The sequence below is a fragment of the Suncus etruscus genome, chromosome 18, assembly GCF_024139225.1.
Source record: "Suncus etruscus isolate mSunEtr1 chromosome 18, mSunEtr1.pri.cur, whole genome shotgun sequence".
Taxonomy (NCBI): domain Eukaryota; kingdom Metazoa; phylum Chordata; class Mammalia; order Eulipotyphla; family Soricidae; genus Suncus; species Suncus etruscus.
Window position 1 is genome coordinate 33,538,745 of NC_064865.1, and position 21,831 is coordinate 33,560,575.

The 21,831-nt window shown below is 46.3% G+C and overlaps 2 protein-coding genes, 1 non-coding gene and 1 pseudogene across 4 annotated transcripts in view; 2 read left to right on the forward strand and 2 right to left on the reverse strand.

Moving 5' to 3' along the window:
* The window catches only part of PRR3 (proline rich 3), a 641,937-nt gene extending 640,655 nt beyond the window's left edge, over positions 1-1,282 (forward strand). Inside the window, exon 5 of the mRNA XM_049765435.1 lies at positions 150-1,282. Coding sequence (XP_049621392.1) covers positions 150-256 — 107 coding nt within the window. The 3' untranslated portion in view covers positions 257-1,282. The remainder of the gene's footprint in view (positions 1-149) is intronic.
* ABCF1 (ATP binding cassette subfamily F member 1) overlaps positions 1-21,831 on the forward strand; it is a 141,161-nt gene that overhangs the window by 113,731 nt on the left and 5,599 nt on the right. Inside the window, exons 2-11 of one of the 2 annotated variants that reach the window (XM_049765333.1) lie at positions 6,585-6,672; positions 11,993-12,039; positions 12,230-12,319; positions 12,646-12,775; positions 12,906-12,943; positions 13,029-13,148; positions 14,135-14,209; positions 14,487-14,597; positions 20,617-20,709; positions 21,096-21,218. In XM_049765333.1, coding sequence (XP_049621290.1) covers positions 6,600-6,672; positions 11,993-12,039; positions 12,230-12,319; positions 12,646-12,775; positions 12,906-12,943; positions 13,029-13,148; positions 14,135-14,209; positions 14,487-14,597; positions 20,617-20,709; positions 21,096-21,218 — 900 coding nt within the window. In that variant the 5' untranslated portion in view covers positions 6,585-6,599. Of the gene's footprint in view, positions 1-6,546; positions 6,673-11,992; positions 12,040-12,229; positions 12,320-12,645; positions 12,776-12,905; positions 12,944-13,028; positions 13,149-14,134; positions 14,210-14,486; positions 14,598-20,616; positions 20,710-21,095; positions 21,219-21,831 lie in introns of those variants that run through there. The other variant, XM_049765332.1, reaches the window with a different exon arrangement.
* LOC125996776 (uncharacterized) lies at positions 4,650-4,750 on the reverse strand (annotated as a pseudogene).
* Positions 10,277-10,402, reverse strand: LOC125996951 (small nucleolar RNA ACA64). The gene has a single exon (XR_007491601.1). It is a non-coding gene; the product is annotated as a small nucleolar RNA ACA64 (small nucleolar RNA).

The following is a 21,831-nucleotide window of genomic DNA, read 5'->3' on the forward strand; positions in this document are numbered from 1 at the left end:
TTCTCTACTGTTCTTTTGAACAGCCTTGGGAGAAATTAATCTGGAAATGGTAGGAAACAGGAAATATGACTGCTCTCTAATTCACTCTCTACTTGTGTTATGTTTTCCTTATTCAAATTTTAAACTGCTTGATTTTCACTTGTTCACAGACAAATCTGGCCGCCCTGTCTGCCGACATTTTGCAACCAAGGGCCATTGTCGATATGAGGACCTCTGTGCCTTCTACCACCCAGGCGTCAATGGACCGCCTCTCTGAGACTGTGCCTTCCTATGCAGGCTGGAAGAAGCTCTCTGTGACGTGGCGGCCATACATTTTCCCTGTGATCCTCTGATAGCTACTGTGAGGCTGTTTGACCTACCACCCTCACTGACGCCATTCCCTCCATTTGGGGTCCAGAATTGTATTTTATCACTAGTACATTGCTCTTCTGATCCAGCCTCCAGACTCACCATTGGAACCCCATCTTGGCTCTCTTCAACTGCCTCTGGATCCATTCCCCATCATCTAGTGACTACTGAACAGGAAACCTCTTTGGTGCTGTTTCTTGTGCATCTGTCCACCCAGACTCATTTTGTCCTCATTTCCTGAGAGCCCTGGAGCAGTTTCCACCATTTCTTCTTCTAGCTGCTTGTTGAAGGCCGTTTCATGTGACCACTCCCTACCCTCGATGTCAGCTGCTCTGTGAAACTCATCAGGTTGTCTGACCTGGGACAAGTTTGGATGACTGGGACAGAGTCATTCCTCAGAAGGTCACTTCCCCCTCAACTTCAGATTTCATAGTTTTGGCGTCAGTAGCATGATCTCTACCACTGTGGTCTGTGATCACTGTGCTTTGTGAAACTGTGCATCCCCTCCTAACCCTTCTTGGTGTCTGTGGAATTTTCGTGAGTTCCCTAAACTAGAGTAGTTTCTCTGCCAAAATGAATGAGTCTTTTGGTGCCCTCTAGACTTTCCCTACCTCCCAACATGGGAGAATTGTGAAACTTTCCGTTAAGACCTCCTCCCCTTCTCCCAGTGTATTTGTATTGGGTTTGACACAAGTCCGTGAAATATTCTTTAAAGTCTCTAAGGGACTCTCCTTTCTCTCTTTAGCCCGTTTCAGTTCAACTGTGTCATTGTGAGTCCACCAGCCCTTTTGTTTGAATTCTGTGACGCTCCACTGGGCCTAACTTTGGTGGAACTTGGACTGTACTGTCACCTCCAACCTTCTAACTCCTGCATCCTTGTCACTGATTGTTTTCTGTGAAAACAGCAGTGAACAAATTCAGTTTTGAAGTGGCCCTGAGGTCAGGAATTGCGTGGGCAAGGAGGGATGAGAGCTGTTGGAGAACTAAGGAAGATTTTTTTTTTAACATTTTTTTATATTAGTAATAAATGCAGTGGAAACAAGCATTTTAATTTTAATTTCTGTGTTTTAGTTGTCTCTGGAGATACAGAGTGAAATTTGGTTGCAGTGCCTAGAAATGAACCCAGGTCTTCACATATATAAAGCAAGCAGTCTACCTTTTTTTTTTTTTTTTTTTTTTTTGGTTTTTGGTTTTTGGGCCACACCTGGCGGTGCTGAGGGGTTACTCCTGGCTGTCTGCTCAGAAATAGCTGCTGGCAGGCACGGAGGACCATATGGGACACTGGGATTCAAACCAACCACCTACCAACCACCTTTGGTCCTGGATCGGCTCCTTGCAAGGCAAAGGCCACTGTGCTATCTCTCCAGGCCCCACTCTACCTTTTAACTACACCTTTAACTGTCAAGGGTTTTTTGGTTTTGGTTTTGTTTGGTGTTTGTTTTTTTTTGTTTTGTTTTTTTTTTTTTTTTGGTTTGGGTTTTGGGTCACACCCAACAGTACTCAGGGGTTGATTACTCCTGGCTCTACACTCAGAAATTACTCCTAGCAGGAACAGACTTAATGGGATGCTGGGATTCAAACCACCATTCGTCCTAGATGGCTGCTTGCAAGGCAAATGCCCTATCCCTGTGTTATCTCTCTGGCCCTATTTGTCAGTTTTTATCAAGATGTAATATAGGGGGGCCGGGTAGGTGGCGCTGGAGGTAAGGTGTCTGCCTTGCAAGCGCTAGCCAAGGAAGGACCGCGGTTCGATCCCCCGGCGTCCCATATGGTCCCCCCAAGTCAGGGGCGATTTCTGAGCACATAGCCAGGAGTAACCCCTGAGCATCAAATGGGTGTGGCCCAAAAAACAAACAAACAAAAAAAAAGATGTAATATAGGATACTGCATTGAGAAACCAGAGCAATAGTGCAGCAATTAAGACATTTTGTAGCTCCTGGCAGGCACGGGGACCATATGGGACACCGGGATTTGAACCAGCCACCTTTGGTCCTGGATCAGCTGCTTGCAAGGCAAACGCCACTGTGCTATCTCTCTGGGCCCGTGCCACCTCATTTAATGCCCGGCATTCCATATGGTATCCAGCACCATCAGGAGTGATCCTTAATGTATCCTGGGTGTGCCCTAAAAAAATAAACAGGCATTGGATGTGGTCTGATAGGATTTCACATGAGGAGCTTTTTTTTATTCCCTAGTGTGGGCCACACCTGATTATATTCAGTTTACTACTGACTGCACTCAAGAATCACTCCTGCAGTGCTCAGGAGACCATATGGAATGCTGGACTGAAAATTTCAAGTTCTGGGCCCAGAGAGATAGCACAGCGGCGTTTGCCTTAACTCCATGTTATCTCTCTGGCCCCCAAGGAGCAACTTCTGAGCTCAGAATCAGGAATAACCCTGAGTGTGTGTGCCCCCCCCAAAAAAAATAACAAAAAAATTTTAAAATTATGGTGATACAGGTCCGGAGCAGTGATGCAGTAGTGGGGCATTTGCCTTGCACGCGGCTGACCTAGGGCCGACTAAGGTTTGATCTCTCGGTGTCCCATCCCCTGAGAATCACAGGGTGTGGCTCAAAAATATATATATGATGATAGTACCCAAAGACAATAGCGACAAGGGCAAAAATGGCCTAGTCCATGATAGGAAGCTTGCCACAAAGAAGGGGGGAGTGCAGTTAGAGTGGAGAAGGGACTATTTTGATCATGATAGTTGGAAATGATCATTCTGAACAAGAAATGGACACTGAAAGGAGGTAAAACGATAAGCATTATATCTCTTCAGTAACAATATTGCAAACTAAAAGAATAAAAAGAGAGAGGAGAGAGAGAATGTCTGCCAGAGGCTAGAGTGGGGAGGATTTGAGGGAAACAGGAAATTGGAAGAAGAAAATATCCCTTAGTAAAGGAAAGGGTATAAGCATTGTATGACTGAAACCCAATCATGAATAACTTTGTAACAGTGTGTCTCATGGTAATTCAGTTTAACAATTTAAAAGTAAAAAAGAGGGCCTGGAGAGATAGCACAGTGGCGTTTGCCTTGCAAGCAGCCGATCCAGGACCTAAGGTGGTTGGTTCAAATCCCTGTGTCCATATGGTCCCCCATGCCTGCCAGGAGCTATTTTTGAGCAAACAGCCAGGAGTAACCCCTGCGCCTTGCCGGGTGTGACCCAAACCCCCCCCCCAAAAAAAAAGTAAAAAAGAGTGGTTTGAATCCCCAGTCCTGTGAGCCCACAGGAGCAATTTCTGAGTGTAGAGCCAGGAGTCACCTCTGAGCACTGCCGGGTGTGACGCAAAACAAAACAAAACAAAAAAATAAAGGAGGCCCTAATTCTTCCCTGACCCCCTACTTGCTCCAGGGCAGGCTCATGTGACACCTCATCTGATGATTAGGAAACAGCAACAATTTGCTTTCAGGGCAGGTTTCCCAGCCTCACCACCTAAAGTTGAGAAGAAATCAGATGACGCTCTGTGACACCCAGCTTTGACATAGGATCTGTGCAAAAACCAAGAGCAATTTTTTAGAGCCAGGAGTGGTCCCTGAGCGCTGCCGGGTGTGACACAAACAAAAACAAACAAATAAATAAACCGGGGCCAGCAAGGTGGCGCTAGAGGTAAGGTGTCTGCCTTGCAAGCGCTAGCCAAGGAAGGACCGCGGTTCGATCTCCCCGTGCCCCATGTGGTCTCCCCAAGCCAGGGGCGATTTCTGAGCTCTTAGCCAGGAGTAACCCCTGAGCATCAAACGGGTGTGGGCCGAAAAACCGGGAAAAATAAACTCAGAATAAATAAACAAACCAAGATCTCTAATTACAGAAACCGGACTGCAACAACCACCACAATTGAGAACTTTTCCTAGGATCATGAAGAAAGATCTTGGGGTTGGACAATTGGTATGCCCAGAGCCTGTGGTTGGTCTTACAACATGATGCTTCATGAGTAGAGACACCCTATTTTTTTATGCCAAGGATATATAATTTCTAATTTCCCCCAATGTTTGCTGAGCCTTTGCAAAAAGAAGCCAAAACCAAAAAAACTTGCCACCCTGCTTTTTTTTAAGTGTTATTTGTATCTTCTTTTTTTTTTTTTTTTTTGGTTTTTGGGTCACACCTGGCAGTGCTCAGGGGTTATTCCTGGCTCCAGGCTCAGAAATTGCTCCTGGCAGGCACAGGGGACCATATGGGGCGCCGGGATTCGAACCGATGACCTCCTGCATGAAAGGCAAACGCCTTACCGCCATGCTATCTCTCCGGCCCCCGTTATTTGTATCTTCTAAATAGGGACTCTCATCTTTTTTTTCTTTTTTTTAAATATGGAACACTTCACAAATTTTCGTGTCATCCTTGTGCAGGGGCCATGCTCATCTTATCATTCCAATTTAAGTATATGTGCTGCCAAAGTGAGCACAGCTCCCATCTTTTTTATAGAACTTTGGGACATGAATTACTTTGTTTTACTTTGTTTATATTTCTGCTTTTTTCCTACAAAATTGGGAAGAAATTTAAAGACGATGGGGGTCAGGGACCAAATGGTCTCAAATGCATTGGTGGAAATAAAAAAGAACAGAACTGGGGCTGGCGAGGTGGCGCTAGAGGTAAGGTAAGGTGTCTGCCTTGCAAGCACTAGCCAAGGAAAGACAGCGGTTCGATCCCTGGCATCCCATATGGTCCCCCCAAGCCAGGGGCAATTTCTGAGCGCTTAGCCAGGAGTAACCCCTGAGCATCAAACGGGTGTGGCCCAAAAAACCAAAAAAAAAAAAAAAAAAAGGACAGAACTAAATAGCATGATTTGAATGAGGGAAAAACTTTGAAGAATCCTTATTCTTTTCTTTACATTCAAATTTAGGGGCTGGAGAGAGAGCATGGAGGTAGGGTGCTTGCCTTGCATGCAGGACAGTGGTTCAAATCCCGGCATCTATATGGTCCTCCGAGACTACCAGGAGTGATTTCTGAGCGTAGAGCAGGGAGTAACCCCTGAGTGCTGCTGGGTGTGACCCAAAAACCAAAAACCAAAAAAATCAAATTTAGTGGGTACCTTCTTTGACAATAAAGAGGCATTACGTGATGTATAATGTTGCTAAATTTAAATTATTTTATAAGAAGTGTATTTATAATTATTTATAATTATAATTATATATATATATTTTTTGGGCCACACCCGGTGACGCTCAGGGGTTACTCCTAGCTATGCGCTCAGAAGTTGCTCCTGGCTTGAGGGACCATATGGGACACCGGGGGATCGAACCTCGGTCCATCCAAGGCTAGCATAGGCAAGGCAGGCACCTTACCTCTAGTGCCACCGCCCGGCCCCTATAATTATATTTTAAATAAAAATATTAAAAACTTAATGGGGCCGGAGAGATAGCATGGATGTAGGACGTTTGCCTTGCATGCAGAAGGACGGTGGTTTGAATCCCAGCATCCCATATGGTCCCCCGAACCTGCCAGGAGCAGTTTCTGAGCGTAAAGCCAGGAGGTGCCAGGTGTGACCCAAAAACCAAAAAAAAAAAAATTTTTTTTTTAAAAGGACAGAACTAAATACCCAAACCGAAGTCAACAACAATGGAATTAAGAGACCCAAACTATAATAATCTAAACTTAAAATGGCCCATTACACTGGCAGGCCAGGGGACTTAGGGTGAAAGAATAGGATGCATGCCAGAAATTTTGGTGAAGATCAACACTGGTGATGGGAATGACCTAATTCACTATCACTGTATGCCTGAAATTCAACTCTAAAAGATTAGTAATTCACAATGTTTTATTTATTTATTTATTTTTGAATAACCTCTGGTGCTCAGGGGTTATTCCTGTCTCTGTGCTCAGAAATCGTTCTTGGCAGGCCTGGGTGGACCATATGGGATGCTGAGATTTGAACTACCGTCCGTCCTGGATCGGCTGCGTGCCAGGCAAACGCCCTACCGCTGTTATCGCGGTAAGAAAGGGAGTGCTTCCCTTTCTTCCTGCTGGTCGAGTTAATTAGGTTCATCCCCCAGTTCTGTGCAGCGCAGTCACCGACTCAGCTTTTCCCAGCTCCTTAAAAGCTCCGCGGTCACCACCCGAACGAATACACACTAGCCCCGCCCATTAGCAATACCACGCCCTACGAGGGGCGGAGCTACAGCTGCGGATAGCACGTGCCCCTCCAGGGGTCGGGGCGACCAGCCCGGAGTGGAGAACCCGCCCCATTCCCGGCCCCACGCTGCCGGAAGCGGAAACAGCCCGGCGCCGTCATCGTAGCTGTAACTGCCAACGAGATGCCGAAGGGGCCCAAGCAGCAGCCGCCGGAGCCCGAGTGGATCGGGGACGGAGAGAGCACGGGCCCTGCAGGTGAGGAGGCGGTTGGGCAGGGAGGGAAAGAGAGGGATGAGGTAAAGAGAAGGGAGTAACTCGCGTGAGTGTTACGGAGCGCCTGACTGACCCGGCCCTGCTGTGGGCCTACTGCGCATGCGTGTACCGCCTCGGAGCGTTTTCCTCTGCACTGGGGGCTTGAGGTGAGTGTCTCGGAGCGCCAGAACCGCGCATGCGCGCACCGCCTTTGCGAGTTTTCTCTCGGCGCTGGGGGCTTGAGGTGTGAGGGTCAGGAAGCGCCGGACTGACCCGGCCCTGCGCCTGGGGTTACTGCGCGTGCGCACACCGCCTCGGCGCGTTTCTCTCAGCACTGGGAGCTTGGGGTGAAGGGGGGCACCGCGTGGACAGCCCGAGGTTCAGCGGTGCTGGACGGAAACTGAGGGAGAGCACATGGCGGGGAGAAGCGAGCTGAGAGGAAAGCTGCTTTCCCCTTTGGACCCCACTGTGCTCTTCTGCATCAGACCTCGGGACTTATGTCAACTGCTACGCCCCACTTTGGGATTAGGGGACACAATTCAGCTCTAGAAAGACCCACTAACCGACCCCCCCACTAACACACAAGACCCACAAGAGCGACCCTCCCACTAACACACACGCACACACACAAGACCGACCCCCTCACTGACACAGAAGACCCACAAGACCGACCTTCCCCACAACTAACACACAGCCACGCCACACACGCTTCCTGGGTTGAACCCAGCTGTTTCCTAACCCGCCTTGTGACTCAGCTGGACTCAGCGTGTAGTTGCTGGGTGTTGAGAAGGCCTTCAGGTTGGCTGTACCTTAGCCAATAAGTTTGCTCAGACCTGTTCAGGATTCTGAGTCCTGGGGTTCGGGGCCCACTCCCCGAAAGTGCTGGATGAGGGTGTCTACTTCCCGACTCGGTGCTCAGGAGACCATGCGAGGCGGGGCCCCTGTCCGTCCTTTGGACTCTTGTCTTCCAGCACTAAGACCTGTATTTAATTAAATTAGCACTGCTGTACTCCGTGCTTTGGGAAGGTGAGAAAAAAATTGAGGTCATCATGGGGCCCGTGCGGTGGTGCAAGGGGTAAGGCATCTATCTGCCTTGCCTGTGTTAGCCTAGGACAGACTCCCATATGTGCCCCAAGCCAGGAGCGATTTCTGAGCGCATAGCCAGGAAGGAGTAACCCCTGAGCATCACCGGGTGTGGCCCAAAAATCAAAAAAATTTTGAGGTCATCCTCCCAGGAAGATAAAATGAACATTTATTTATCAAACAGTGGTTCAGATTGTGGTGCATTTGTTTTGGGATATAAAAGGACTGGAGAAAGAGAATTTGCATAGGCAGATAGTGTCAGCAAAGCCTTTGGGAACAAATTATACCCACATTGTTTTCTGCCCCTTGGCCCTTCCCCATGTTATTGAGATAACCTGGGGTTACTCACAAACTTCATTGTGGTGCTGGCCAAGAATATAGTTAGGAAACTAACAGGTGCTTATTAAGGGTCACCCCTTTTTAATTATGCTAAGGGAGATTATAGGGGGTCCCCTGTGTTGTTCTTACGCATACAGTGCTCACATATGTGACTGCCTTAGGAGTCTTTTTGTTTAGCCATACCCAGCTGTGCTCAGGAGTTACTCCTGGCTCTGCACTCTGGCAAGACTCTGGGGGACCATATGGAATGTTGGGGATCATACCTAGGTGCAAGGCAAGCACCCTGTACCTGTGTTATCTCCAGCTTCCAGTGTGTCTGGGATTCTTTTTTTTTTTTTTTTTTTTTTGGTTTGGTTTGGGGTCACACCCAGTGGTGTCCAGGGGTTACTCCTGGCAGTGTGTGGGGGATCATAGGATCATATAGGGTGCCAGGGATCAAACTTGGGTCAGCTTTGTGCAAGGCAAGTGCCCTACCCACTGTTTTATTGCTTCCACCCTAGTGCTTGGGATTCTAAATAGCAGTCACCAGGGCGAATCTGGGGCAAGTGGGTGGGCAGTAGTACTGTACACTGTTGGACTAATGCCTTTGCTGCTGAGCTGTCTTTTGTCTCCTTGAGTTCTTTCTTGAAGGATCAGTTTAAGTTAACAAGGAAACTCTCAGAGAGAGAGAGTATAGGGTTTAAGGCTCTTGCCCTGCTTGCAGGTTTGATCCCTGGCACCACATAGAGTTCCCCAAGCAATGCTAGGAGCCACCCCTGAACACTGAATCAGGAGTAACTCTTGTGGTCTAGTGAAACAAAAACTTTTAAAAAGAATTTAGTAAGGAGAACAGTTTAAGGTGAGGAAGGTAGAGACTTAGGTGAGCCTAGCAGATTCACAGTGTTGAGTGGTGTGACTAATTTGGAAAAATGTGCAGGAAATTAAAGGATGACTTTGTACTATTCCAAGCAGTATAGTCAAGATTATAGATGGACCCATTTAAGTGCATAAGAGTAGTAGTATAGGGCCCGGAGAGATAGCACAGCGGCGTTTGCCTTGCAAGCAGCCGATCCAGGACCAAAGGTGGTTGGTTCGAATCCTGGTGTCCCATATGGTCCCCTGTGCCTGCCAGGAGCTATTTCTGAGCAGACAGCCAGGAGTAACCCCTGAGCACTGCTGGGAGTGACCCAAAAACCAAAAAAAAAAAAAAAAGAGTAGTAGTATAAGTCCATATGGAAAGGCACATAAAGAACAAGCTGGTCTCATCACAGGGTTATTCTGAGCAGTACAAAGTGGCCTGTATTGAGGCATAGATCATCTTGGAGGCTCTGGTAACAGGTGATAAGAGAGAAAGCCAAAGGGGCTGGATAAGTGCAGATAGTCACAATCAAGGCAAGTGGCCTTGCACCTGGCCTACCCTAATTTGACTCTCTGTATTATATGACGCAATCCTCCCCATACCCACAAGAAAAAAAGTGGGAGCAATGAAGACTAAATTAACGAGCAAGGGGGAGAGGGAGGTAACTCAATTGTTAAAGCCTTCCATGCAGTGAGGCCCTAAGTATGATCTCCTTGCACTGGATTCACCTCCACCTCCAGCGTTGCTAGGTATGACCTTGGTGATCTAGGAACACTATAGGGTCACTATATTAAAATGAATGACCAAGGAAGTGTCTTTGGACAGAATTAGGGAAAATTGTAGATGATTTAGGAATTATAATTAACCCAATGAGTAATAAACTAATTATTGAAATCTGCTTTGGGCTAAGGAGTTGGAAGTGGGAAAGGATGAGGTCTGCTTTTTGTCTTGCCTTTTTTGGGGTGTGGTTGTGTTTTTAGGCCACACTCAGCAGCTCAAGGAGCCAGCAACTCATGGCTCTGTGCTCAGAAGTAGTACCTGGCAGGTGTGGGGACCATATGGGATGCTGGGGATCTAACCCTGGTCCAACCAGCGTCAACCACGTGAAGGGAAATGCCCTACTGCCGTGCTATCACTTTGGCCCCTGTTTTTTGTTTTATGGACTATACCCCATAGTGTTTAGGGCTTAGCTCCTGGCCTGGCTCAGGGGCTATATGGAGTGTCAGGGGTTGAATTTGCGTCAGCTTTGCATGCCAACCACACTTTCTGTTGTACTATTGCTCTGACCTCCAAGATATTTGTTTATTTATTTATTTATTTTTTTTTTTTTGATTTTTTTTTTTTGACGCGTGTCGGGGCCTGGGTTTCACCTCTCCACACCGTCGAGTGGGCGGTGAGCTAAGGCCCCAGTGGCTGTGGGCGCCGAATCTCACCCGGGGCTACGGACAAAGCCGCGGGTGATTTTCAACCAACGCCAAAGTACTCTGCGGCAATACTGCAACAGACTTACCAGGAGCCCGAAAAAATATTTGTTTATTTATTACAGAGTAGGTGATCACGCCTTCTCTAAAAGTTTCTCAAGGGCTATTCTTGACTCTGTGTTCAGGAGTGACTCCTGATGGTACTTCAGGGACCATATAAGGTGCTGGGAATTTGAACCATTGTGGGTGTGATGCAAGGGATGGACCTTTATCCCTAGACCTGCTTTTGTTCGGTGTAATTTTGGTTTGGGGACCACACCCAGCAGTGCTCAGAGGGTGCTTTTGGCTCTACACTCAGGAATTACTCATAGTATTATGGGTGGGGGGGGGTGTCCTATGGGATGCTGGGGATCAAAGCCAGGAATGTGGAAACAAACATCCTACCTGCTGTATTCATTCTAAGGGAAACTTTTAAGTGTGGCAGAGGGGAATTAGGTTTGATGTCTACGGATAGCTTCAGTTCAGGAACTTGAAAAAGCATAACTTTATCAAACCTAGCCTTTTCTGCTCATTGATTATTACACAGAGAATTAAGTCTGTTGGCCTGGATAGACAGTACAGCTGGTAAAAGCTTTGGGGAAAGTAAACAGGGAAGTTAGAGTAGTCTTGTCTTCAGAGAGACAGATAGACATGGGGAAAAGTTAGTGTATTGACTTTCATTCTGCTCTTTGAATACAAGTTGAGCAGTTTTGGGACCGGATACAAATATAGCAGGTAAGACTCTTGCCTTGGGCCCGGAGAGATAGCACAGCAGTGTTTGCCTTGCAAGCAGCCAATCCAGGACCAAAGGTGCTTGGTTTGAATCCTGATGTCCCATATGGTCCTCCGTGCCTGCCAGGAGCTATTTCTGAGCAGACAGCCAGGAGTAACCCCTGAGCACCACTGGGTGTGGCCCAAAAAACCAAAAAAAAAAAAAAAAAAAAAGGACTCTTGCCTTGTCCACAGCTGACTCTGGTTCAGTTCTTGGCATCCCATATGGTTCCCCGAAGCTTGCCAGAATTGATTCCAAGAATAAGCCCTGAGTACTGCTGGATATGACCTCAAAACAACAAATAAGTTAAGCATTCTCTCAGGTGACTATTTATTTTGGGGATTTTGGGCCACACCTGGTGGTACTCTGTACTGCTCCATCCTCTCATTCTTGAGGGTTGCTCCCCCAGGGAGTGCTTGTGGTAGTATGTAAGTATTGGTTATCAAAGCAGGATTAGCCACATGCAAGGCAAGTACCTTAACACCCATACTATCTCACTGGTTCTCTAAAAAGTGATCTGTCAGTTGGAGAATTAGTACAAAGTATAATGCACTTTTCTTGAATGCAGCTGGCTCAGTTTCAATTCCTGATGCTCTATGGCCCTAAACACTGAGTGTTTGTTGCCCAGCAATAGAAAGATCAGTCTTTGGCATGAAAAAAATGACAGTTACTATAGCACGCTGATTAGTGTTAGAATGTTGTATGAGCAGAGCAGAGTAGATGGCATATAAACCCAGATGTTTATTTATATACCAGACAACTGTTTATTTGGCCTGCAGGTTGGGAGATCAGTTACTTATAAACATTCACAATATCTGTTTAACCTCCTAGACAAAGTGGTGAAGAAAGGAAAAAAGGACAAGAAGACCAAAAAGACGGTGAGGAAGTGAGAATTTGGGGTGGTTTTAAGAAATAAGGTCATGTGAAGAGGGTGGGGGATCCAAAGAATGAGAAAATACCTGTCAAGAGAAGAAACAAATGAAGGTAGAATGGGTCAGTGGGCCTGTTTGTGACAGTTGGGGTTGCTTGGTCTCTGAGCTGTGATCTATATCTTAACTCTATTTATAGTTCTTTGAAGAGCTGGCAGTAGAAGATAAACAGGCTGAGGAAGAAGAGAGAGTGCTTAAGGAGAAAGAACAGCAGCAGCAACAGCAGCAGGTACAGGTATTGGGAACCCACCAATTCTGGGAGGTATGATGGGATCACTAACCTATCTTAATTATTTCATTGAGGGATGTAGCAGGGACCTGGATGTCAATTTTTTTTTTTGTTTTGTTTTGGTTTTTCGGGCCACACCCGTTTGATGCTCAGGGGTTATTCCTGGCTAAGCGCTCAGAAATTGCCCCTGGCTTGGGGGGACCATGTGGGACGCCGGGGGATCCAACAGAGGTCCTTCCTTGGCTAGCACTTGCAAGGCAGACACCTTACCTCTAGCGCCACCTCACCGGCCCCTGGATGTCAATTTTTTACTGTGTTGTTTTCAGCAACAAAAAAAGAAGCGAGATACCCGAAAAGGCAGGAGAAAGAAGGATGTGGATGATGATGGAGAGGAGAAAGAGCTCATGGAGCGTCTTAAGAAGCTTTCCGTGCCAGCCAGTGATGAGGAAGATGAGAGTAAGTAAACTCATGGAATAGGGGCACCTGGAATTATAGAGTTATTATTATTCCTTGATCTTTGGGTTAAAATGAGGAGCTAGACATTGTGAATCTCTTTCCTCTCTTACCTTCATCTCTTATCTTTCAGTACCTGCCCCAGTGCCACAAAGAGGGAAGAAGAACAAGGTAAAAACTATTTGTGCAGTAAACAGAGACCCTAGGAGTAAGCTTTGAGCATCCCATTGACTTCTTTAACCTTTTCATTCTCCAGGTTGGTAATGTTTTTGCAGCACTGATTCAGGATCAGAGTGAAGAGGAGGAAGAGGAGGAGGCAGTGGCAGAAAAACATCCTTCTAAACCTGCCAAACCAGAGAAGAATCGGATCAATAAGGTGAAAGTAGTGGCTCTGTAGGCCACTCGCTCATCTCTGGCTATGGTGTGATGATAGTTCCCTCACTTGTTAATTCTATTAAATAAGCTGTTTACTTTTTTTTTTTTTTTTGGTTTTTGGGCCACACCCGGCAGTGCTCAGGGGTTACTCCTGGCTGTCTGCTCAGAAATAGCTCCTGGCAGGCACGGGGGACCATATGGGACACCGGATTCGAACCAACCACCTTTGGTCCTGGATCGGCTGCTTGCAAGGCAAATGCCGCTGTGCTATCTCTCTGGGCCCGTCTTCTCACAAATCTGAACCACATTTGGCTTTATAGAGGAAGCAGTTGAGACCCTCAGTATGGCTTGAAGATGATGATCATTAAGTCTAGACCTGTTAAATTAAAAAATAAATAAATAAATACCCTATACAACTTCAAAAAAAAAAAGTCTAGACCTGTACTTTGACTTATTGAAGTTCAATGTGGAGAATAACTTTTCACAAACGCTGCTGTGCTATCTCTCTGGGCCCAGCTGTTTACTTTTATCATCACTTGGTAATTTGCAGTGACTCTGTTGCTGCAGCTAAGATGAAAATCTAAAACAGAGGTCCTCAACTCTTTACTTGTCCACCTTAACTTTTGGGTTTTGTTTTTTTTTTTAGCACTCTTTGGGTAAACCATTGAAGACAGTGTGAACAGATCTTGGCATCCAGTTTGACTCTGTTGAAGCCTTTGTTCTTTGTGCTATCTTCCCTGAGATCTCTTCTATTACCTCTTCCCAAGATTTGCCATCTCTAAAACTTTTCCATTGTTTGTGCCACCCCACTCATGTTGGTAACTTAACCTTACTCACAGTCCTATAACTTTGCTAATATTCTCTAGTTACTTCTTCACTCTCATCTCAAATTGGAGACTCAAATTCTCTGCTTCACATGTCTTTCCTAGCAGTGCTCAGTAAGTTAACTCACAGCAATGAGAAAATTAACTTTTGTGTCTTCTCCAGGCTGTGTCAGAGGAACAACAGCCTGGGGCCAAGGGCAAAAAGGGAAAAGAAGAGAAGTCAAAGGGGAAGACCAAGGTGAGGAAGTGTGGGCAGAAGGATGCTGGGTCACATGAATTAGAGATTGGGAGGAAGTGGGTCCTCCTATGTGGTGCTCAGGAGGCTCAGAGACCATGCTCAGTGACTTATCACCAGTAAGGCCAGACCACATAGTCTGAGATATTCTGGACACCAATTGGTACTGGTATCAAACCATAGTGGGCTGCATGCAAAGCAACATACTTTAAACATTGTACCATCTCTCCAATCCCCGAATTAGAGTATTTTGTCAAACTGACTGTCTTTTCTCTATTAGTCTCAAAATAAATTTGCTACTCTGGACCCTGAAGAGGAGGATGAAGAAGAAATAACAAAAGAAAATGATTCATTCAACCAAGGGAATGAGAAGGCCAAGAAAGGAGTACAGGTGTGTTTTAATGTTATCAGCAAGCTGGAGTGAATTTTTGGCATTGTAAGCCACATACAATATCTAAGGCTTGCTTTTATTTTTGGGCGGGGGGGGGGTGGGGGGGGAGTGTCACACCTGGCAGTCCTCTGGGGACCATATGGTATGCCGGGATTCAAACCACGGTCCATCTACATTTAAGGCATGCTATCTCTCTGGCCCCATGCTTGCTCTTTTTGTTCGTTTGTTTTGGGGCTATATCCTACAGTGCTTAGGGATTACTCCTGGCTCTCTGTTCTCAGGAGTCATTCCTGAGGGACTATGGTATGCAGGTTATTGTTTTATTTTGTTTTGTTTTTTCCTTTGGTGTTTGGGGGGGGGTCACAACCGGCAATGCTCAGGTTACTTCTGGCTATGCACTCAGAAATCTCCCCTGACAGGCACAGGGGACCATATGGTATGCTGAGATTTGAACCACTGTCCTTCTGCATGTAAGGCAAATGCCCTACCTCCATGCTATCTCTCCAGCCCCTGTATGCTGGTTATTGAATCCAGCTTGGCTGCATGCAAGGCAAATGTCCCATCGATTGTACTAGCACTTTGGGCCCCAGCTTGCTTATTTTTACCAGAGGGTTAGTGATTCTGGTGATTGCTTATTGTGTGTAATACTTACTGAAGGTGTATTTATATATTTTTGTGTGTGAGGGATCAAATCCTGAACTGTGTACATACAAAGCATGAGCCCTTAATACTGAATTACATCCTCAAGCCATTAAAAAAAATTATTGCTGGGGGGCCGGAGTGGTGGTGCTAGAGGTAAGGCATTTGCCTTGCAAGCGCTAGCTGAGGATGAATCATGGTTCAATCCCCCTGGTATCCCATATGGTTCCCCCAAGCCAGGAGCGATTTCTGAGCGCATAGCCAGGAGTAATGCCTCAGTGTCAACGGATGTGGCCCAAAAATAAAAAATAAAAAATTGTTGAGGCTGGAGATATAGCACAGCAGTAGGGCATTTGCCTTGCACACAGCCGATTCACAAGGGAAGGAGGTCCGCATACCGGCATCCCATATGGTCCCTTGAGCCTCTCAGGAGCAATTTCTGAGCACAGAGCCAGGAGTGACCTATGAGCATTGCCAGGTGTGACCCAAAAACTAAAAAAAAAATAAAAAATTATTGCTGGGCCCGGAGTGATAGCACAGTGGTAGGGCACTTGTCTTGCACGCAGCTGACCTCCATTCGATCCTCGGCGTCCCATATGGTCCCCCAAGCCAGGAGTAACCCCTGAGCATCACTGGGTGTGGCCCAAAAACCAAAACAAAACAAAAAGCTATTGCTATTTTTTGTTTGTTTTGTGTTTGTGTGTGTGTGTGTGGTTTTTGGGGTCACACCCGGTAGTGCTCAGGGGTTACTCCTGGCTCCATGCTCAGAGATTGCTCCTGGCAGGCTCGGGGGACCATATGGGACACCGGGATTCGAACCGATGACCTTCTGCATGAAAGGCAAACACCTTACCTCCATGCTATCTCTCCGGCCCCTTGTTTTGTGTTTTGATTTTGGGCCACATCTGGCAGTGCTCAGGAGGTTACTCCTGGCTCTGCGCTCAGAAATCGCCCCTAATAGGCTCAGGGGACCATATGGGATGTCGGGATCCAAAACACCGTCCTTCTGCATGCAAGGTAAATGCCCTACCTCCATGCTATCTTTCTGCTCCTCCCATCTTTCATGAGGATTACCCCTGTAGTATTCAGGCCCAGCAGAGCTCTGAGCTCACTAGTTATACCTGACAGGGCTTGAACCCAGGTAAGAACTGTAACAACTAAGTCATCTCCCCAACTTCCAATGCCTGTTTTTATATGGCTAGTCTAAACTAAAAATGAATTTTAGATTTCTTTTTTTCTCTTTTTTCCTGATGGTGGTGCCACATCTAGTGGTACTCAGGGCTTACTGCTGGCTCTCTACACAGGGATTTCTCCTGGTAAAGCACAGGAAATAATATAAGGTGCTACAGAACAAATTCACGTTCGTAACATACAAGCAAGCACTCCACTCTGTACTATCTGTCCAGGACCAATAATGGTTTTTACAATTCAAAAGAACTGTTAGGGGCTGGAACGATAGCACAGCGGTAGGGCGGTAGGGCATTTGCCTTGCAAGTGGCAAACCCAGGACAAACTAGGGTTCAAGCCCCGGCATCTCATATGACCCAAAAACCAAAAAGAAAGAAAAGAAAATAAGAGGGGTGAAGTTGAACAACTATAAACTAGGGGGCCAGAGCAATAGCTCAGCTGTAGGGCATTTGTCTTGGAAACAAATGACCCAGGACTGACCCTGGTTCTATCCCCCGCATCCCATATCGTTTCCTGAGCCTGCCAGGAGCGATTTCTGAGTATAGAGTCAGGAGTAGCCCCTGAGCGCCAATGGGTGTAGCCCAACAACAAATAAAAAACTAACCGGGTATATAGCTCCCATGGGAAAACATGCTTAACATGTACAGAACTATCCTGAGTTCAGTGTCTGATACCATTTATTCCTGCTTCTCCCATATATATATAGTTTCACAATGGCAGATTAGTTTCTTTGTTTATTTTTGTTGTTTTGGGGTCATACCTGGCAGCGCTCAGGGTTACTCCTGGCTCTGCACTCAGAAGTTGCTTGGCAGGCACAGGGGACTTTATGGGATGCTGGGATTCTAACCACAGTTTATCCTGGATCGGCTGTGTGCAAGGCAAATATCCTACTGCTGTGCTATCTCTCTAGCCCTAGATTAAGTTGTGATGACCACTGAGCACCAAATCGTTGGGTCATATAGCATTCAGAGTTTTGCTGGAGTGACCCTTACTCTTTTCTACCCACGTCCCCACTCCAAGACAGCTAAATATGGCCTCTATAAAATAACAATAAAAATCAGGTTAGATTGGACCCTTGGACCATCATTTTTGGTCATTTTAGGCCATCTAATCCAGAAAAGAAAGGGCCCTGCTCAGGATTGCACAACAGGTAGGGTGTTTGCCTTGTATGTGGCCAACCTCGAACTGACACAGGGTTTCTTTTTTTTTTTTTTTTTTTTTTTTTTTTTTGTGGTTTTTGGGTCACACCCGGCAGTGCTCAGGGGTTACTCCTGGCTCCATGCTCAGAAATTGCTCCTGGCAGGCACGGGGGACCATATGGGACGCCGGGATTCGAACCGATGACCTTCTGCATGAAAGGCAAACGCCCTACCTCCATGCTATCTCTCCGGCCCCTGACACAGGGTTTCAATCCCCAGCATCCCATGTGGTCCCCCGAGCTTCCAGGAGTGATTTTTGAGTACAAAGCCAGGAGTAAAGGGAAAAAGTATCTCCCCAAAAAAAATTAAAAATAAAATTTTTCAAGGGGCCGGAGAGATAGCATGGAGGTAGTGTGTTTACCTCGCATGCAGAAACTTGGTGTTTCGAATCCCCCCAAGCCTGCCAGGAGTGAATTCTGAGCGTAGAGCCAGGAGTAACCCCTGAGTGCTGCCGGTGTGACCAAAAACAAAAAAAAAAAAAAAAAATTAAAAATTAAAAAAAAAGGGAAGAAGTATCCTGACATTAGCTCTGACAATCTAGGTTTTTACTGTGCTACTCCCTGGCTCTGTGACCTTTTTACCTTCTCATGTCTCAGCCAACCTTATCTTTGTGATGCAAGTCTAATGATCTCTGTGGTCCTCTCTGTACTTATTACCATTTTCAAATTTTCCGATACCTTGGTTGTTTGTTTTTGAGCCATACTCAGCAGTGTTCAGTGGTTATTCCTGGCTCTGTGCTCAGGGATCACTCCTGGCAGTGTTCTGAGTAGAATAACATTTGGGGTGCTGGGGGTTGAACCCAGGTTGGCTGTATTCAAGGCAAACATCTTTTTTTGGTTTTTGGGTCACACCTGGCAGCGCTCAGGGTTTACTCCTGGCTCTACGCTCAGAAATTGCTCCTGGCAGGCTCAGGTGGGATGCCGGGATTCGAACCACCGTCCTTCTGCATGCAAGGCAAATGCCTTACCTCCATGCTATCTCTCTGGCCCCAAGGCAAACATCTTTTTTTTGGGGGGGGGGCCACACCCGTTTGATGCTCAGGGGTTACTCCTGGCTAAGCACTCAGAAACTGCCCCTGGCTTGGGGGGACCATATGGGACGCCGGGGGATCGAACCACAGAACCACGGTCCTTGGCTAGCGCTTGCAAGGCAGACACCATACATCTAGCACCACCTCACCGGCCCCCAAGGCAAACATGTTTTTGGTTTTTTTTGGTTTTTGGTTTTTGGGCCACACCCACACCCATTGCTCAGGGGTTACTCCTGGCTGTCTGCTCAGAAATAGCTCCTGCGGCACGGGGGACCCTGTGGGACACCGGGATTCGAACCAACCACCTTTGGTCCTGGATTGGCTGCTTGCAAGGCAAACGCCACTGTGCTATCTCTCCGGGCCCAAGGCAAACATCTTAACTGCTCCAGCTCCCACACATTTTATAGTTCTGTTTTGGATGCATGTAAGGGCTTCCAGATTTCTTTTTTGTTTTGTTTTGTTTTGTTTTTGGGCCACACCAGGAGTTACTCCTGGCTATATGTTCAGAATTAGCTCCTGGCTGGCATAGGGGACCATATGGGATGCTGGGATTCGAACCAACCACCTTAGGTCCTGGATCAGCTGCTTGCAAGGCAAACACCGCTGTGCTATCTCTCCGGCCCCAAAGGCTGTTTCTTAGGGCTTCCAGATTTCTGCCTCGCTTTATTTTTGTGTTGCCAGTATTGAATCTAGGGTCTCAAACTTGCAAGGCAAGCACTTTATCACTGGGCCACAGTCTTAAGACACCTTTAGACCTTTTCTTTAACCAGGGAAACCACAGAAACTTGTTTGATACATGAGGAAAACAATCGAACAGTGTAGGGGTTAGAAAAATAGCTCAGTGTGTTGGAGTACATGTTTTGCATGCAAGATGTCTGAATTTGTTCCCTGTACTTCATAGTCCTCCCAGGCACCAAGCCAAGAATCACGGAGTTTATTGCACCTTCAGTTATATATATATATATATATATATTTTGGTTTTTGGGTCACACCTAGCAGTGCTCAGGGGTTTACTCCTGGCTCTCTGCTCAGAAATAGCTCCTGGCAGGCACGGGGGATCATATGGGACACCGGGATTCGAACCAACCACCTTAGGTTCTGGATCGGCTGCTTGTAAGGCAAGCACCGCTGTGCTATCTCTCCGGGCCCGCACCTTCAGTTATATTAATGGTTAGAAAGTACACATTCTTTCGTTATACATATATATACACACACACACACACACACACATATATATTCATGCTATCTATTTTATTTTCTGGTGGCAGTGATAAGGGATTATACGGGGACCAGGAGTAGTGATAAGGGATTATACGGGGACCAGGAGTCAGTATGAAAGTTAGGACCCTCCAGCAATCTTAGGACTCTGGGTAAAGAACTCCTATAAAGGGCACAATAATAGCATAGTGGTAGGGCATTTGCCTTTTAAGCTGCTGACCTAGGACAGGCCCAGGTTTGATTCCCAGCTTCTCATATAGTCCGCTGAGCCTGCCAGGAGCTATTTCTGAGCAAATAGCCAGGAGTAACTCCTGAGCACCACTGGGTATGCCCCCAAAAACCAAAATAAATAAACTAACGAACTCCTATAATACTGGGGTGGTAGGTATTAGGAAATCTGAATCTTGGGGGGGTTGGGCCACACCTTGTGCTCAGGAGACTCACGTGGCCATGTTTGTGGATTAGGGAAAGAATTGGGGTGAGCCACATGCAGGGCAGTTGCCTTAATTAACCGCTATTGGTTATTAACTATTAATAAAATCAGATCCCTTAATTTTATTTTTTGAGGGGCACACCCTGCAGTTTTCAGGGCCTACTCCTGGCTCTGTGCTCAGGGATCCCTTTAGGGTACTGGGGCTTGAAACTGGGTCAACCACTATGTAAGGCAAGCGCCCACCCCCTATACTATCACTCTGCCCTACCCTTGAATTATTTTGTGTGTGTTTAAATGTCTCATTTTTTTCAGGGTTCAGAGGAAGAAGAGGAAGAGGGAGAGTCTAAAGCTGATGATCCTTATGCTCATCTTAGCAAAAAGGAGAAGAAAAAGCTAAAGAAACAGGTGAGATTGGGGTTCTTCATGGTTAGCATAAAATAATTTGATTATTTTTGGTTTTGTTTTCCTTTGGAAGTTCTGGGAATAGAACTCAGGGCCTCACACATGCCAGGCAAGTACTCTGTTGGTAATTCACATTCCCAGTCTGAGAATTTGGAGGTTTTTTTTTTTGTTTTGTTTTGTTTTGTTTTGTCTTTTTTATTATTTCAACTGTGGGATATGAATTCAGTGATTAGATGGAGTTTTGAAGGGCTACTGCAAGTAAAACAATTGAGAAGAGAAAACACTTGGGTTGTATGTGCCTTTCTAAGTATGTGGTGATGTGAGGCTCTATCATGGTGATAGAAAATTGGCAGTGACTTGGAATCAGGTATTTTCCCTTTTTTTCTCAGATGGATTATGAGCGCCAAGTGGCTTCATTAAAAGCAGCCAATGCTGCTGAGAATGACTTTTCTGTGTCACAAGCAGAGGTGTCCTCCCGCCAGGCCATGTTAGAAAATGCATCGGACATCAAGGTAAGGTCTCAGGGAATCCCTCCCACCCAGCTTGCCCAGGGAATTGCTAATTTTCTCCTCTTCATTTTTGTGACTATAGCAATTAAGAAAGCATATTTGAGTTTTTAGTTTGGGCAAAGATGCTTAGACGTATTCTCCACATTTTGAGTTCTCCTAATCTGGGCAAGAAAATAGACAAACAGGGCCGAAGCAATAACACAGAAGTAGGGTGTTTGCCTTGCACGTGGCTGACCTGGAATAAACCTGGGTTCGATCCCTAGGATCCCATATGGTCCCCTGAGCCTGCCAGGAGTAATTTCTGAGTACAGAGCCTGGAGTAACCCTGAGTGCCGCTGGGTGTGGCCCAACCTTCCCCAAAGAAAACCAACCAAACTAACAAAATAGAAAAATAGATTGGGGCAGAAGAGTCAGTACAGCACAGTAGGATACTTGCCTTGCTCACAGCGAACCTACATTTAATTTCTGACATTCTATATGGTTCCCAAAGAGTAACTTCTGGGCATAGAACCAGGACTCAGTGGGATGTCTCTGCTCCTCTCTACTTTTTACTCCCCTCCCCTCTCCTCTCCTCTCTAATCTCATTTTGAAGTAGAAAAGTTTACACAGGGGCTAG